The sequence below is a fragment of the Puma concolor genome, chromosome D2 (assembly GCF_028749965.1).
Source record: "Puma concolor isolate L17-30 chromosome D2, mPumCon1.1.hap2, whole genome shotgun sequence".
Taxonomy (NCBI): Eukaryota; Metazoa; Chordata; class Mammalia; order Carnivora; family Felidae; genus Puma; species Puma concolor.
The window spans coordinates 77,195,753-77,212,908 of NC_141677.1; the positions used below are offsets into that span (position 1 = coordinate 77,195,753).

General features: G+C 39.2%; 1 protein-coding gene across 2 annotated transcripts in view; it reads right to left on the minus strand.

Moving 5' to 3' along the window:
* Positions 1–17,156, minus strand: part of MCMBP (minichromosome maintenance complex binding protein) — a 48,453-nt gene that overhangs the window by 19,361 nt on the left and 11,936 nt on the right. For both annotated transcript variants that reach the window (XM_086681015.1, XM_086681016.1), the window contains exons 2-6: positions 9,205–9,290; positions 8,237–8,377; positions 8,066–8,107; positions 5,711–5,812; positions 1,027–1,171 (exon numbers count right to left, since the gene is read on the minus strand). In XM_086681015.1, the coding sequence (XP_086537141.1) occupies positions 1,027–1,171; positions 5,711–5,812; positions 8,066–8,107; positions 8,237–8,377; positions 9,205–9,290 (516 nt within the window). The remainder of the gene's footprint in view (positions 1–1,026; positions 1,172–5,710; positions 5,813–8,065; positions 8,108–8,236; positions 8,378–9,204; positions 9,291–17,156) is intronic.

Sequence of the window (17,156 nt, forward strand, 5' to 3'; positions counted from 1 at the left end):
ATTGTTATGCTACACCATTAATTTATACTGTTTGGGGGGGTGGCGTGGAGAAAAAGAATAACCACATTTGTATAGATTTACTATTAAACATCCCAATTTTAAGAACATTAAAATCTGCCTTGGCTTTAAGGAAATATAGTAATATGAACTTACTAAGTAGGAAAACATATGGGTAAGTGAAATTCATTACTAATTCTTTGTTTACCACCCTCAGCCCAATCTTACAGAAGCTCACTGACAAGACAGACTTGTTTGATCTCCTCTCCCTTCAACTTGCCCTCTGATGAAGGTGCTCAAGCTCAATGACTGGACAGAAAAGGAGGAAAGACAAACCTCTCTACCTGCCACAATAAAGAATACTCCTAAAAACCATGATCGGTGAGATCGAGAATGAACTATGCCAATCCTGAAATGGTCTCATCTCTTAGGGCACTGCCCCTTTCGTTCTCCCTGTGTTAATGAGAATTCACTGGGTTTTCAGCACATTTCGAGATAAACCACTACAAACATGTATTAAGTACAATTCTGCCTATCCCGAGGGCTTTCTGCTCTCAAGCTGAGGACTAAGTCATCTCATGTGCCACAATTTCAGGTTTTCTGCTGGTGTTCTCAATCTCACTAACTTAAAATACCACTATCTCAAAAGGAAAATAAGAAAGGATGTTTTCAGATATGAATAAAACATTTTCAGGATAAAGTACTATGCTTCCGTATTACTTATGAGCCGAGATAAAAACCAGTATGAAGAATGAGCAAAGGCCTTTCTTGACTAACCACCTGAAGACCCTTACAAACTAATAGGCGAGCAGACACTTTTCACTAAGTGATGCCTAACTGCTTGGTTATGAAACAGTCTGACCAAAAGTACTGCAGAATCTCTCAAAACCGTCTGTAATTGCGATAAACTTGAAAGTGAGGTTGTCCCATCACTGCCAGCTCCTAAATCTAGAGCTGCATCACACGACAATTCACTCTGAAACCTAATCTGAGAGAGAAGTCTACAGAAAGCCCACTGGCACACAATACCTGCTTGTCTGGCACCAGCATGCTGGTCTTTCTGTTTGCTGGGCTGTAGGTCCATATCTTCATCATCTTCATAACTCCTCTTGTGACGACTGGGGGTGTAGGACGTTGAAGGACTGACTCGAGCTTGGTTTGCATTAACATAGGCGTTAAATAAGTTAAGAAAAGTCCACCATGAAATGAATATCCTAAGGTATGCTAATTACAGGACCAATAAAAGATTACTAGCTTGGCAATTTGGTTAAAATTAAAACATTCTTTTAAAAGAAGACTAGACTTCCAGTTTTGATTATGAAGGTAGCAACTTAGCCTCATGCCCCCAACCCCTGCTATAAAGAAGTGTAAACTAGGCAAAAGACACAAGGCAACGATTTCTAGTCACTGTAAGGGAGCGTAAGGTTATAATCCTTGAATAAGAAAACATAACGGATAAACTCTACATTCTTCCCAGCTTTCTCTTGGAACACCGCCCAAATTGCAACAAAGAGAAGTAAAGGCCCTGCCCTTGCTAGGTAGAGAAAACAGAACACCCAGTTCAGGGCTACTGGTTGCAGATAAACAACCAGAAATCTGTGCAGGTTCCATTTGGGTCTTTGGCTGAACTGAAACCTGTGATGTTCAAGTCAGGATTCCTTGAGGCCTAGCAGAGAACAGCTGCTAGCTGGTTGGAAGCTAAATGCAGCTGGGGGAAACTGTACAATAGTAGAACTGGACCCTAATGAACATATCGGGCACTCAAGTGTGACCCAGAAATAGCGCATCTCATGAATAAGGACTGTGTCCTACACAGCAAGGGCCACTCCATACCCACTTTAACCAATCCCAAAACCAAGCCATGACAAACAAGGTCCAAGGGATCAACTTAAATCACCTACCTATCAGAACAAAATGCAACATTCCTGAGATAAGACAAAACCAAACTTTCTACAATATTGTATATCAGCATATAGTAACATTATTAGCTACAGATGAAAAACAAGAAAATATGACCTACAATCAGGATTAAAAATAATCAGGGGCACCTGGGTAGCTCAGTTGGTTAAGCATCTGACTTCGGCTCAGGTCATGATCTCACAGTTCATGAGTTCAAGCACTGCACTGGGCTCTGTGCTGACAGCTCAGAGCCTAGAGCCTAGAGCCTGCTTTGGATTCTGTCTCCTTCTCTCTCTGCCCCTCCCCCCCCACACTCTGTCTCTCTCAAAAATAAACATTAAAAAAAAATTTAAAAAGCACTAAAAACAGGGTGCCTGGATGGCTCAGTCTTAAGGTTAAGGTTAAGCGTCTGACTTCGGCTCAAGTCATGATCTCGCGGTTTGTGAGTTCAAGCCCCGCGTTGGGCTGTGCTGACAGCTCAGAGCCTGGAGCCTGCTTCGGATTCTGTATCTCTCCATCTCTCGGCCCCTCCCCTGCTCATGCTCTGTGTGTCTCTCTCAATAATAAATGTTAAAAAAAATTTTTTTTTAAATCACTAATAATAAACACAGAGATGACTCAGATATTAGAATTCACAGACAAGGACACTAAAGGGCAGTTATAAAATTCACAATTTTAAAAGCAAAGATGAGAGGAGTCAAAGATGAGGAATGTTAGCAGAGAAATGGAAACAAAAAAAAAAAAAAAAAGGAAAATGAAGAAGAGGAAAAATAAGATACCTGAAATAAAAATAAAAACAAAAACAAAAGTCTCCCAGAAGCCCAGTCACCAGGAGGACAGTAACAAAGAATCTAATGATCATGTGAGTGGATCCTCAGAAAATGACACAATGATGAGAGACTGGACAGACAAACATTGGGAGAAATAAAGGCCGAAACCTGAAAAGTACCAGTCCACAGATCCAAAATCTCAAAAATACCCAAGCAAGATAAATACAAAAATACTCACACACATCACAGTCAAACTGCTGAAAACCACAGACAAAGAGAGAACATTAGAAGCAGCCAGAGGAAAATCAGAGACATTACACACAGGAATACAGTAAGATGATGGCTATCCTTGCATCAAAAAAGCAATGGAGGCCAGAAGACAGTGGACAATACCACCAGAGCACTGGGGAGGGAAAACAGCTGCTATCAATCAAGAATTCTATATCCAGCGAAAACATCTTTCAAAAATATAGGTGAAATAAAGACATTTTCAGATGAACCAAAGCTGAGAAAATTCATTCATCACCAACAGATGTATACTTTAAAAAAAAAAAAAAAAAAAAAAAGCTTAGGAAAATGACTCTATATAAAAGCAAAAAGAACAGGGGTATCTGGGTGGCTTAGTCAGTTAAGCCTGTTTAGGATTCTCTCTGTCCCTCCCTTGCTCAAGCTCTCTTAAAATAAATAAACTTAAAAAAGAACAAAGGGAGCTTGAAATGATACATACACACAAAAATACATAAAAGACATTTTTCTCATTAAAAAAAAGAATTTTAACATTTATTCAATTTTGACAGAGAGTGCGTGAGCAGGGAAGGGGCAGACAGAGGGGGAGACACAGGATCCAAAGCAGGCTCCAGGTTCTGAGCTGTAGAGCTCGACACGAGTTCGAATTCATGAACTGTGAGATCATGACCTGAGCTGAAGTCAGATGCTCAACTGACAGAGCCACCCAGGCGCCCCATCCTCATTTCTTAATTTACAAAGAAGCCAAATGTTTAAAGCAAACATGATAATATACTGGGTGCTCTACAATTTAAGTACAAATCAAGTGTTATGGCAGCAGCACTAAGTATGAAGTGGATGAATGCAAGTACACTATTGTAAAGATCAAGGAACAAAGAAGAAACCACAAGGGAAATTAGAAAATGTCTGAGTTGAATGATAATGAAAACAACAAATCAAAATCTGTGGAATGCAATTAAAGCAGTGATTATAGAGAAATGTATAGCCTTAAATGTTAATATTAGAAATAAAAGATTTGAAATTAATGATCTGAGCATCCACTTTGAGAAGTGAGAGAAAAATTAAAACCAAACTATCATAAAAGGAAACAAGAACAGAAGTCAATGAGATAGAAAACAGAAAATTAAACAGTTGGTTCTCTGACAAACCACTAACACGGACCAAGAATAAAAGAAAAATTAATTAGTATTACTAGAAATGAAAAGAGATCATTGCTAGATATGCCCCAGACATTAAAAGGAAAACTAGGAAATATTATGAAAAGCTTTGATACTGACATGAGTACAACTAGATTAAGTGATTTTGAAACAATTCTTTGAAAGATACAACTTATTACAACTGACACAGAAAAAAACTGTTAAACTTAATTGAAAATCTTCTCACAAAGAAAACACCAGGCTCCAAACTGGAAACAACCTAAAAGCTCATCAAGCAGAAAAAATATAAACAAATACCATCAGTGATAAAAAAGAAGGAGCTACTAACATACATAAAGAGATGAATCTCAAATATGTTATGCAGAACAAAAATCAGACACACAGACTCTCTCTTGCTTCCATTTCAGGACACTCAAGAATAGGTAAAATGAAGCTATAGTGAAAGAAATCAGGACAGTGGTTCCAAGAGGAGACAGGTGCCTGGAAAAGACACAAGGGAACTTGCTGGCACAAGTTCTTTACTTTGACAGGTGTAGATTGAACGGGTATGCATTTGTCCAAATCACTGCAGTGTACCTTTAGAATCTACGCATCTCAGGGTATGTGAACTATGCCTAAAAAAATTACTAACTAAAAAAATTATACAATTTAAAAAATAAAAAAGACACCAAGATGTTTCCACATCTCTCAAAATAGCTAACATGTTGCCTTCCCTTAAGAAATTCAGCATTAGCTCTAATTTGAAACTATGTTTTTACTTAATTATGGTACTTTTCAAATACCTTTAATTTAGCCACCTCAATCTTTTTAACAGTATTTCTTTTAAGTTTTTTCTATTTATTTTGAGTGTGTGTGTGAGCAGTGGTGGGGCAGAGAGAGCGAGTGAGAATATACTAAGCAGGCTCTGCACTGCGAGCACCAGAGCCTGAACTTGGGGTTCAAACTCATGAACTGTGAGATCAAGCCCTGAACTGAATGAAATCAAGAGTCAGACACTTAACTGACTAAGCCACTCAGGTGCCCCAACAGTATTTCACTATAGGAATATACCATAATTTTGTGATTTCTCCACAATGAATAGCTGGGTTGTTTTATAAGCTTTCTTATTTAGGACAAATGAAAAACACCTCATTAAAATAAAGCCAACCTCTGTAAATGAAGAACAATTTTTTTCCCGGCTAACTTCATTGGCATAAAAAGATGAAGTTTCTAAAAACTCAAAATGTAATTGTTTTTTATTTTATTTTTAAATGTATTTATTTTGAGAGAAAGAGTGGGTGTGTGTGAACAAGGTGGGGGGGAGGGAGGGGGGGAGGGGAGGAGAGGGGGAGAAGAGAGAGGGAGAGGGAGAGGAAGAAGGAGAGGGGGAGGGGGAGGGGGAGAGGGGGAGGGAGAGAGAGAGAGAGAGAGAGAGAGAGAGAGAGAGAGAGAGAGAGAGAATGAATATCCCAAGCAGGCTCCACACTGTCAGTGCAGAGGTGGATTCGTGGCTTGAACTCACACACTATGGGATCATGACCTGAGTGGAAATCAAGAGGTGGACACTTAACCAACTGAGCTGCCCAGGTACCCCTAATTGTGGTCTTTTCAATTAATAATCAGGAACCATTCAATATGGAAGAAACTTCAGATAAAGGATATTTCTTTTACCCACGTAGATTCCCCAGGCACTGGAACACAATAGAAAGTTTGTCTTTCCAATGTGGTAGTTCGTGGAGAGTTTAAATCAACTTCTTGTTGAGGCTGTGATGTACAAAAAAGTATATTTAAAATTTTACTAAGAAAAACAAAAACAAAAATTTTAATTAGCAAGTCACTTTTTTCATGTTATTTATAAAATCATTGTAAATATTACACATTAAGAACTAAAAAACAAATACCAAATAAAAACTGTCATTTTTTAAAAAGGAAAATGGACATAAAATCATTTCACATGCAATGATGAATATACTAGCTTCCCTCAAATCCATAATACACAGCACCCTGTTACAAAATTAAATCCTTTTTAATAAACAGGATACATGGTACTTCCATTGTCTCTTTCATAGAAAATAATCAGAATCAGCCTACAAAACAGGAACTTAATGAAATATTCATTAGGAGGTAACTGATATGAGATTGGAGTCAGATATTATTCCCTAAAAGAGGCATGTTCTCTATTTCAAATACACTTAGAAAATCCTAAGAGGTAAGAAAGAACCTAGGATGTAATATTAAAATGTTACTTTAATGAGTACATACTTTTATAGTACAAAAAAAATTCTTAGAAGTAAAATAAAATATATATTCCATTTTGTAAGGAAAAAAACAAGGGCCCAAGGACCCACAAACCCAAGAGACATCAAGTGTGAGCCTTAGCCAATATGTACAACCTGGGCTTTCTGCGTATTGCTTTCTTTCCAGGCCCCAAGTTTTCCTAGTTTGGTGCTTTTACTTATGACCTTTAGCAAAACAATAGAAACTATTTGCCTTCGGAAGTGTCACACGTGGACAGACACATCATCTTTTTTATTTTCCTATTTCCAGATGCTGAGATTTGGTAATCTATGGTGATGTTGCATTTTGTGTACTGGACAAAACTGTGTATTTATTAATACATTAGGCTAATGTGCCTTAGGATTCCTCAAAAAAGGGAGGCAGCAAGCATTTATAAAGTTAACTCATTCGATTTGGCACCACGTTTTACTCCCACATTTTACTTTGTAGAAACACTGTAAAAGAAAAAAAGACGTCGGGAGACCTGGTTCATCATGTGTTAAGATGAACAAATCCATCTTTCATGGGTCCCCCTAAATAACTGTAGGAAGATACATTTTTGTTGAATGTAATCTTCACGGCAACCTTCCAAATTAGGGCTGTTCTGTTCAGACTGGCCCCTGAACTAGAACACTTTATTCAGCCAGGCACAGCTTCTACTGTGAATTAACGGCTGGTATGAGGGTTATAAATCAATCTCTTAAGGTTCGGGTAAGCAGAAGTCAGACTCCCAAAATATAAAAAGCCCTACATAATCTGATTAAATTAAGATTCTGGATCAGCAAACCAGAGAACTAGACCCTAGAATGGAGGTAACACCTTTCTACGTAAGCACCTGCCTGATCAATCCCCACCTATGATACCTGTTTTTTTCCCCCAACAATAAAATTACCATCAATTTCAATAGAACCACATGAAAAACACATAAAAAGTAATATGGGAGATATTTTTGCTTTTATCAGAAAAGCAATTTTTAAAAAACTGCAGATATACTGTAGGTCCTCTCTATAACTGCTTTCCTAGTAAGTTTCCACCTCAAGACAATCCCTTTCCCAAACATAATCCTGACTGGTGTTCTCTGCCTTCTTGCCTTTCCCATGATATGTAAGAGAGCTTCCATTACTTCTTTTTATCAAAGAAAGCTTAAGTTTATTAAAAACATTTTTCCTCCTACAAAAAGGTGACAGGATTTAATGAAATTTAATTAAGCAAGTGTTAAGTCCTAAATTAATCTTCCACTTTTATTTTAAAATAACTTATCATAACCTGTAATTTTTTAACCAAGTATAGAGATATTAGGAAAAGGAATTAGTTTTGTTATTTATAGTACTCCACCTTCTAAGAGATTTTTAGAAGATCAAAAATACATCCACATCAGAGAAACTCAAATAAAAGGTAAATAAAACATTCATAGGACTTCTTAGAACTTACTTACACACAAGATAAATACATTTAAGATCAACCAAAGGAAATAAATTTGCTGCTTAAGAAAAAATTCGTATTGGGCCACCTGGGTGGCTCAGTCGGTTTGAGCGTTTGACTCTTAATTTTGGCTCAGGTTACGATCTCATGGTTTGTGAGTCCCACATCGGGCTCTCCGCTGTCGCACAGAGCCTGCTTTGGATCCTCTGTCCACCCCCCTCTCTCTGCCCCACACCCCCTTGTGTTCTCTCTCAAAAATAAACATTTAAGAAAAAAAATTCTTACTAAAAATGTTTTATACATCTTAAGGATACATACCCCACACTCTGCTACATCTCTGTATTTTCCAAAATGAAGGACCTATGATCCAAAACAAAGAATAACAGTATCATATCAGTATATCTGAATCAAAACCACCAGAAACAACAAGGATAAGATTAACACCACTAATTACAAACAGAAAGTTTCATGAAAAAAAGCAATACATACACGTGCTTTTGTGTTTCGGTTAACCGTTTCGTAAACTCCCATGTAAAACTCAGGGTCAAACATATCCTGAATCATGCAGCGAAACTTCACAAAACTGTTAGGTTTCAAGTAATGAAGGGGAACTTCATTCAATGATGGCACCTTAAAGGAAAACAAGTCAATACTCCTATCTGTAAAACATTAAGCACATATACAGAAACTATATATCCAGACCCAAACTGCAACACACACACACACACACACACACACACCCCAAACCCCATTAGGAAGCCAATGATCTCAACAGTTAACATAAGTGCTGGGCATAAAAGTACTGAGTTCTTCCTAGTTTGTATAATGACACTGGACTCTAATGTAAACTTCACAAGTAGCAGAAAGGCATTTGCCTTACTGAGCTCTTCTCTTAAAACGAGTACATCCCAGGGACACCTGAGTAGCTCAGTTGGTTAAGCACCTGATTTCGACTCAGGTCATGATCTTGCAGTTCGTGAGTTAGAGCCCACATCAGGTTCTGTGCTGACAGCTCAGAGCCTGGAGCCTGCTTCGGATTCTGTGTCTCCCTCTCTCTCTGCCCCTCCCCTGCTTGTACTCTGTCTCTCATCTCTCTTGAAAATAAATAAACATTAAAAACAACCTAGTACATGCCAATTCTTTTTAAATGAAAGCAATAAAACAAAGATAATAGAGACTCACACCTTTTTTTTTTTTTTTTTTTTTGGTCTTAGAGAGTAATATGGTCAGTTACTGCCACCTAGAGGCACCAACATAGAAGCACCGAATTGCTCGACGTTTCAGTTGAAAGAGGGCAAAATCTTTTAATACATATACACTTAATGCAGAAGACAGGGCACATTAATGTATACATATAGTACATATATAATGTGTATATATAGTTTAAAATTTTACGTGGATTACCACTCTACAGAGAGAACCTGGAAGTCAGCCCAACCCAGCAGCAATAAACTTACCCATTTCGGAGCGTTATTTTCCTTCAGCTTTTCCTTAAAATATTCAATTACTTTCTTCTCCCAGTCAGGATTAACTCCATTTTGGGCTGAAAAAAAAAAAAGGCACTTTTCACAGCTACATGTACAATATTACAATACGTAACAACAGACTCTGGTCAGGTGTGGCACTTCGCGTTCAGGTGCAGCCCTGCACTGGGCACCGGCGGGGGGGGGGGGGCTGCCCTCCAGGGGGTTGGGTGTCACAAGGAAGGGCATGGTGACCTCGTGCAGGCTCTCAGGAGCCAACACCCTAGCCGAGAACACCACAGAATGAGGCCTAAAGCTATGCAAAGCAGCATATGAACCATCATTTGTAAAGCACGATGTTCTTTGAAAACATTTTTATACAGATTTTTTTCCCTTACAGCCATCCTGAAATAAAAAGAGGATGTTCTTTTAAAAAAAAAAATTAATTTGGGAGTAATTTCAAACTTTCCAAAAAAATCACATGAACAGTACAAAGAATACCTCTGTCTTTGCTCCATTTATCTGCTCTCATAGTTTTCTGACCCGATTTAGATTAAATTACACACATCCATACGCTTTTGCCTTTAGATATTTCAATATGCATTTCCTAAGAATAGAGAGATTATTTTACATAACTAGCAGTACTGTTACCAATCTCAGGAAATTCAAAACTAATGTTTTTCACCTAACCCACCATCCATATTCCAATACTATCCTTTATTGTACTTTTTCCTCTTCGGTACATGAGCCAGTCTAGGATCACATACTGACTGCTTTTAGCTATCATGTCTCTTTCATCTTCAATCTGGAACAGTTCCTCAATCTTTATTTTTTATGACATTCATATTTAAGAAGAATACAAACCCTAGATAAAAATATAGAATGCTTCTCACTTTGGGTTTGTCTAATGTTCTCTTATGATTAGATTGCAGGTGTGCACTATCAGACTATTCCCTAAGCGATGCTGTGTCCTTGTAATGGTATCATCTAGAGACAAATGTCCACCTTCCCCTCACTGATGATGTTCACCTTAACCACCCAGTCAAAAGGATAGCCAATCTCTCCACAGTAACTTTTTTCCCCTTTGCAACTGTTAAGTAATCTGCAGGAGGCACTTCAAGAGCATGCAAATAATTATTACAAATCTTGCCCCACCCCCAGATTTAGCATCCATTGACAACTCTTACAATGATGACTGTAAAATGAAGAGAAAGGTGTTTCTAATGTCATGTTAAAGAGAAGAGGGGTGCCTGGGTGGTTCAGTTGGTTGAGCGGCTGACTTCAGCTCAGGTTATGATCTCACAGTTTGTGAGTTCGAGCCCTGCGTCAGTCTCCGTGCTGACAGCTCGGGGCCTGGAGCTAGCTTCTGATTCTGCGTCTCCCCCCCTCTCTCTCTGCCCCTCCACCGCTCACTCTGTCTCTCTTTCACAAAAATAAACAAACATTAAAAAAAATGTTTTTTAAAGAGAAGAAAACCGGGGTACCTGGCTGGCTCAGTTAGTGGAGCAACTCCTGATCTCGGGGTTGTAAATTTGAACCTCACGTTGCACGTAGAGATTACCTAAAAATAAAATCTTAGGGGTGTCTGGGAGGCTCAGTCAGTTAAGCGTATGACTTCGGCTCAGGTCATGGTCTCGCAGTTCACTGAGTTCAAGCCCCACTGACAGCTCAAGCCCGGGAGCCTGCTTCACATTCTGTGCCTAACCTCTCTCTCTAACCCCTCCCCCGCATGCACTCTCTCACTCTCTCCAAAATAAATAAACATTAAAAGTAAAAATAAAAATGAAATCTTAAAAAAAAAGAAAAAGAAAAGAAAACCAAGGGTTTGAAAAAAATTACAGCATTTGGCCAAGACCAAAGTGAATTATTGACAGAATTAGGAATTATCTGCTTGGGGAGAACCAGCAAACCAAATAGCTAGCCAATACTTCCACCATTTATATTCATCACACAGGTGCTATGGTGCCGTGAAGTAAAGGAAGGAACTATTTGTGACGAGCTGATTCTGTTAGAAATATTCATAAAATTCCACTAACACCATGCTCAGCAGGGCTTCCAAACACTTTCATTTAATTGAGCCAAGTCTAATTCTGAAAAAAGGAGGAAGGAATAAACTCCTGAGGTGATTCAGATGTGCGACGAGGGTTAAATCCACCGGGAAACTGGTCCTCAGCGCGTGCCCTGACCACCATCATTAGAATCACCTGAGTAGTTGTTAAAAATCCAAAATTTCCAGCCCATTCCAGACCTACTGAATCAGAAATTCTGGAGCTGAGGCCTAGCAATCTGCGTTTTAAAATGCCTAAATGGCTTTGCGGCGCCCATCCCTTCCCGCTGGCTGTCCCCTCTTGGAGCAGCCACGGCCCGCGGCCGGAACGGCAGGACCCCGAAGTCCCACTTCCACGAGGACCACAGTGGCGCGTGCCTTGTGGTTCAACCAGCCAGCTTGGAAGATCCACAGACCAAAGGCCTGGTGCCTCACCCGCACCCTGCGCCTGGACCCCTCCTGGACCCCTCCAGCCCACAGCGAGGTGCCCTCTGCTGCGGCGTCACACCCAAGTGCGAGCCGGCAGGGCCTTCAGCTCAGAAGAGTCTCGAGAGGCCGGCGTCCACAAGGAGGCGGCATGAACCAGTGATCTCGGTGGAATCCAAGAGGGTAGAACCAGTCTGCAGAGTCCTGCAGGCCAGCGTGCCGTGGTGGCGGCACCGCTCCCAGCCCATTCTCCTTCCCGGACGCCCTCGGCCCCGAACTTCAGCTCAGGTTATGATCTCCCAGTTTGTGAGTTCGAGCCCTGTGTCCGGCTCCGTGCTGACAGCTCGGGGCCTGGAGCCAGCTTCCGGTTCCGTGTCTCCCTCTCTCTCTCTCTCTGCCCCTCTCCGGGAGGGCTCTCCGGAAGACCTCAAATCGGTCAAACCCAGCTGACAGGACCGGTCATGCCCATATGGAATGTCTGCAAGGAGGAAGTCAGAGTCACAACAGAGGAGGAGGAGAACTGCAGCCAGTGTTTACACGGCCGGTGCCAACACTGGACTCTGACGCCCCGGCAGAAAGGGCCAAGGAGGCCGTGGAACGAGATGTCGAGAAGACAAAAATAAAGTGCTGTTGGTAAATCGCGATAAAAAAAAATAATACACAAATAAAATGCCCTCTAAGTGAATCTGATGCATACTAAAGAGAGCTGCTGTTGTACTAGAGGAGTGCCGATAAAGGATTACCAAAATGGACAATAAATAAGTACATAAGAATGGGCATTTTTGCTTTCAGTGAAAAATGGATGTTTAAAGAAAAGGCTGATACACAGCCATGACAGCCACAGCAACGTTGCTATTCTGACTGCATCTGAGTAAGAAACATGACATGCTGGGGGGTGAGGGGAGGAGGGCGGCTCGTCAGTGGAGCATGCAACTCATGACCTTACAGTGGTTGAGTTCAAACCCCAAATTGGGTGTGGAGTTTACTTTTAAAAAAATAAAAAAGAGGGGCGCCTGGGTGGCGCAGTCGGTTGAGCGTCCGACTTCAGCCAGGTCACGATCTCGCAGTCCATGAGTTCGAGCCCCGCGTCAGGCTCTGGGCTGATGGCTCGGAGCCTGGAGCCTGTTTCCGATTCTGTGTCTCCCTCTCTCTCTGCCCCTCCCCCGTTCATGCTCTCTGTCCCAAAAATAAATAAACGTTGAAAAAAAAAATTTTTTTAAATAAAAAAAAAATAAAAAAGAAAGTTATACAAACAAGACCATGCCACCTAACAGATGATGAAGCCAGATATATATACACGGCACATTATTTTCCCCTTATCTCTGACATTCTTAGTGGTGTCTTTTAAGGAGAAGTCCAATTTGCCAAGTTTTTTTTCTTTCATAGTAACTGACCCCCAAGGTCATGAAGATATTCTACATTTTTTATTTTCCATACTTAGGTCTGTAAACCCACATCAAATTAATGTTTTTGTTTATATTGTGACATAGGGGTTGAGGCTCATTTTCTCCCCAAAAAGATATCCACTTGTTCCAACATTAAAAGGCTTTCTTTTTAGCATTGAATTGCTTTGGCACTTGTATCAAAAATCAACTCACTGTACTTATGTTAGTTTATTTCCACACTCTGCTATGTTACACTGATCTATTTATCTTTATGCTGTCTTAATACTATATTCGTTACTGTCTTAACCATTATGGCTCGGTCTTAAGTCTTAAAAATCAAAAAGTTCTTCAAATTTGTCTTGACTATTGTCATCCTTAACATGTCTATGTAATTGTGAGGACCAGCTTATGAACTTCTGTGTCAGGTCTGCTGAAATTTTGATTAGGGTTGTGTTGAACTTACAGATAATTTGAGAACTGACATCTTAACAGAGTCTTCCAATCCATGAATTCTCCCAGGGGAGACGGAATAAGGGAGCCTACACGTGGATTCCTCCAGACTTCATCTGTGTCTTTTTCCCTTATGATCCAGCTGTGTATCTTTACTATCCTGCTGTAATAAATCTTGGCCTTGAATAAAACTATACATGGAGTCACATTAAGTCCTTCTAGTGAGTCTCTCAAGATAGAAGTGGTCTTGGGAACCCTAACACATGAGTATATCAATAGTTCATTTCTATTGATTGCTGAATAGTATTCCACAGTATAGCTGAATGACAATTTGTTTCTCCATTTACCCACTGAAGGACATTTAGATTGTCTCCAAGTTTAACAACTATGAACAAAACAACTAAACATTTGTGTAGAGGTTTTTGTGTACACGTAGGCTTTCATTTCTCTAAGTAAAAACCTGGGAATGGAACAGTTGGGTATACGGTAAATGTACAGTTAAGATTCCACCTCTTTTCCAGAGTGGCTGTACCATTTTGCATTCTTACCAGCAATGTATAAAAGATCAAGTTCTTTGTATCCTTGCCAGCATTTGGTACTGTCACTATGTTTTCCAATTTTATCTGTTCTAATAGGTGTGTAACATCTCATCATGGTTCAGATTTGCATTTCCCTAGTGGCTAATGATGCTGAATTGGTGAGGCATCTATTTAATCTTTGGCCCTTTTTAAAACTGGGTTAATTACCATTGTGCTTTCTTTATACATTCTGGATACAAATCTCATCTATGGTTTTCACATATATTCTAGTTAATGGCTTATCTTTCCATTCTAATAGTATTTTTTTGCAGAAGTTTTTAGTTTTGATGGTTATCAAATTTCTGTTTCATGCATTGTGTCTTTGGTGTATGTCTAAGATCTCACTGCCAAACCCTGGGTCACAAAGATCTACTTACGTCTGAAAGTTTTATATTTTTACAGTCTTAAATTTTATACTTAGAACTGTGACACATTTTGAGTTAATTTTTGTATAAGGTATGCGATTTAAAGGTTTTAAATGTGTTCCCACATTTATGTTGAAAATATCCTTTTCCATGAATTATCTTTGTACTCTGTCAAACAATGAGAGCAACAAGAATGAACCTTACAAACATTATGCTAGGTGAAATAACCTAGACACAAAAGGACAAATATTGTAGGATTCCATTCACATGAGGTACCTAGACAAAATCACAGAGACAAAAATTAGAACAGAGGCTTTTGTAGGGGAGACACATGAAAGGGGGGGAGCTGATGGTTATTTTACCTTGGGGTGAGTATGAATATGTGGAGTGGTAGGCAGAATAATGCCTCCCCCTGCCCCAAGATGGCCACATCCTAATCCCCAGAAACTGAATATATTACACGACAAAGGGGAATTTAGGTAGAAGACAGAATTGAGGTTGATCATCAGCTGACCTTAAAGCAGAGAGATTATCCATGTGCGTCCAATATAATCACAAGGGTCCTTAACATGGAAGAGGGAGACAGAAGTCTTCAGAGCGAGGAGAAAAGAACTCGAAAGGAGCCATGAGCCAAGAAATGTTGGCAGACTCCAGAAGCTGGAAAACAATAAGGAAATAGATTTTCCCCTAGAGCCTCCAGAAAGGAATGCTGTCCTGTTGACAACTTGATTTTACCCAGTAAGACTCCCATCATTCTGGCCTCCAGAACTGTAAGATAATAAGTTTATACTGTTTTAAGCCCTTAGTTTGTGCTGATTTGTCACAGTAAAAATAGGAAATACAGTTCTTTGAAGAACTGCTCCATTAAGTTGTTGAATTTATGTCCTTAGAGTTATCTTGTATCCTTTTCATGTCCATACAGTCTGTAGTGGTAGCTCTTCTTTCATTCCTGGTACTAGTAATTTGTGTCTTTTTTTTTTTTTTTTTTCTCCTTTGCTAGTCTGCCTATAGGCTTATGTATTTTACTGATCTTTTTAAAAAAAATAAACAGCTTTGGGTTTCATTGATTTTCTCTTTTTTCTTATTTTCAATTTCATTCATTTCTGCCTTACCTTTATTAGTTCCTTTCTTCTATTTGACTTGGGTTTATTTTGCTCTTCTAGTTTTAAGACAGAAGCTTAAATTATTGATTTGAGATCTACTCTTCTGATAAGTGCACTTAATGCCTCTTAGCACATCTTTGGCTGTATCCCACAAATTTTGATATGCTGTGTTTTCATTTTCATTTAGTTCAAAATATTTTAAAATTCCCCTAGAGACTTTTTGATCCATGGATTACTTAGAAATATTATTTCCACAACTTTGAATCTTCTTGTCATCTGTTACTGATTTTTAATCTGACTTCATTATGGCTGGAGAACATAGTTGATGATTTCAACTCTTTACGATTTGTTAATATTTGTTTATAATCCAGAATATGGCTTACCTTGGTGAATGTTCTATGCGCACTCAGAAAAAATGTATGTTCTGATGTTGGTGGAGCATTCTACAAATGTCAATTAGATTTATTTGGTTGATGGTGTTGTGCAGTGTTTCTAAATCCTTGCTTTTTTTTTTTTTTTAACATTTATTTATTTTTGAGAAAGAGAGAAAGAGAGCACGTGCATGTGTACACACAAGCAGGGGAGGGGCAGAGAGGGGGACAGAGGATCCAAAATGGGCTCTATGCTGACAGCAGCGAGTCCAATGTAGAGCTCAAACTCACAAACCATGAGATCATAACCTAAGCTAAAGTTGGATGCTTAACTGAGCCACCCAGGTGCCCCAATCCTTGCTTATCTTCTATTCGCTTGTTCTGTAGAATACTAAAAGAGAAATGGTAAAATCTCCACTTATAATTATATAATTACAAATTTCTCTATTTCTCCTTCCAGTTCCAGGAGTTTTTACTTCCTGTATTCTGAAGCTCTGCTGTTAGGTGCATTTACATGTAGGGCCTCTTAGTGAACTGTTTTATCATTATGTGATGAATCTCTTGTTCTCTTCTCACACAATATTTCTTAAAAATATTTTTAAATTTAAAATGAAGAATCCGCTAAAGAGGAAGACCTAAGGTCTAAGAAACAACAGAATTAACTCATGAATGCAATGGGGGGGGAAAAAGTCCAAGCATCATAATTAAGCAACAAACCTAAAAAGCAACTAGCACAAATGAGAGGAATAATTCAAAAGGGAAGTTGAGGCACCTGGGTGGCTCAGTTGAGTAAGCGTCCAACTCTTGATTTTGGCTCAGGTGATGATCTCATAGTTTGTGAGTTCAAGCCCCGCATCTGGCTCTGGCTGCTTGGGATTCTCTCTTTCCCTCTCTCTCAAAATAAATAAAATTTTAAAAACGAAGAAGTTGAAGACCATCCACAAAGATATCATAGTTCTTTCTTAGTGAATAATATGAATGAGATGCTGGAAGAACTTATTGAATATGATGTCAAATTTCTGTTCAATAAGGAAATGCAAGAATACAAATATAAGTAAATTAAGTTTTAACATAGTACTGCTCAAGGAAGTGTGTATGTACCTGACAGCATAGCCTCAAAATACATAAAGCAACAACTTTCAGAACTAAGGAGGAAAGACTAAACAGAAATCACAAAGACTTGACACAGCCCTCTCAGAAACATAAATCAAGCATGAAACA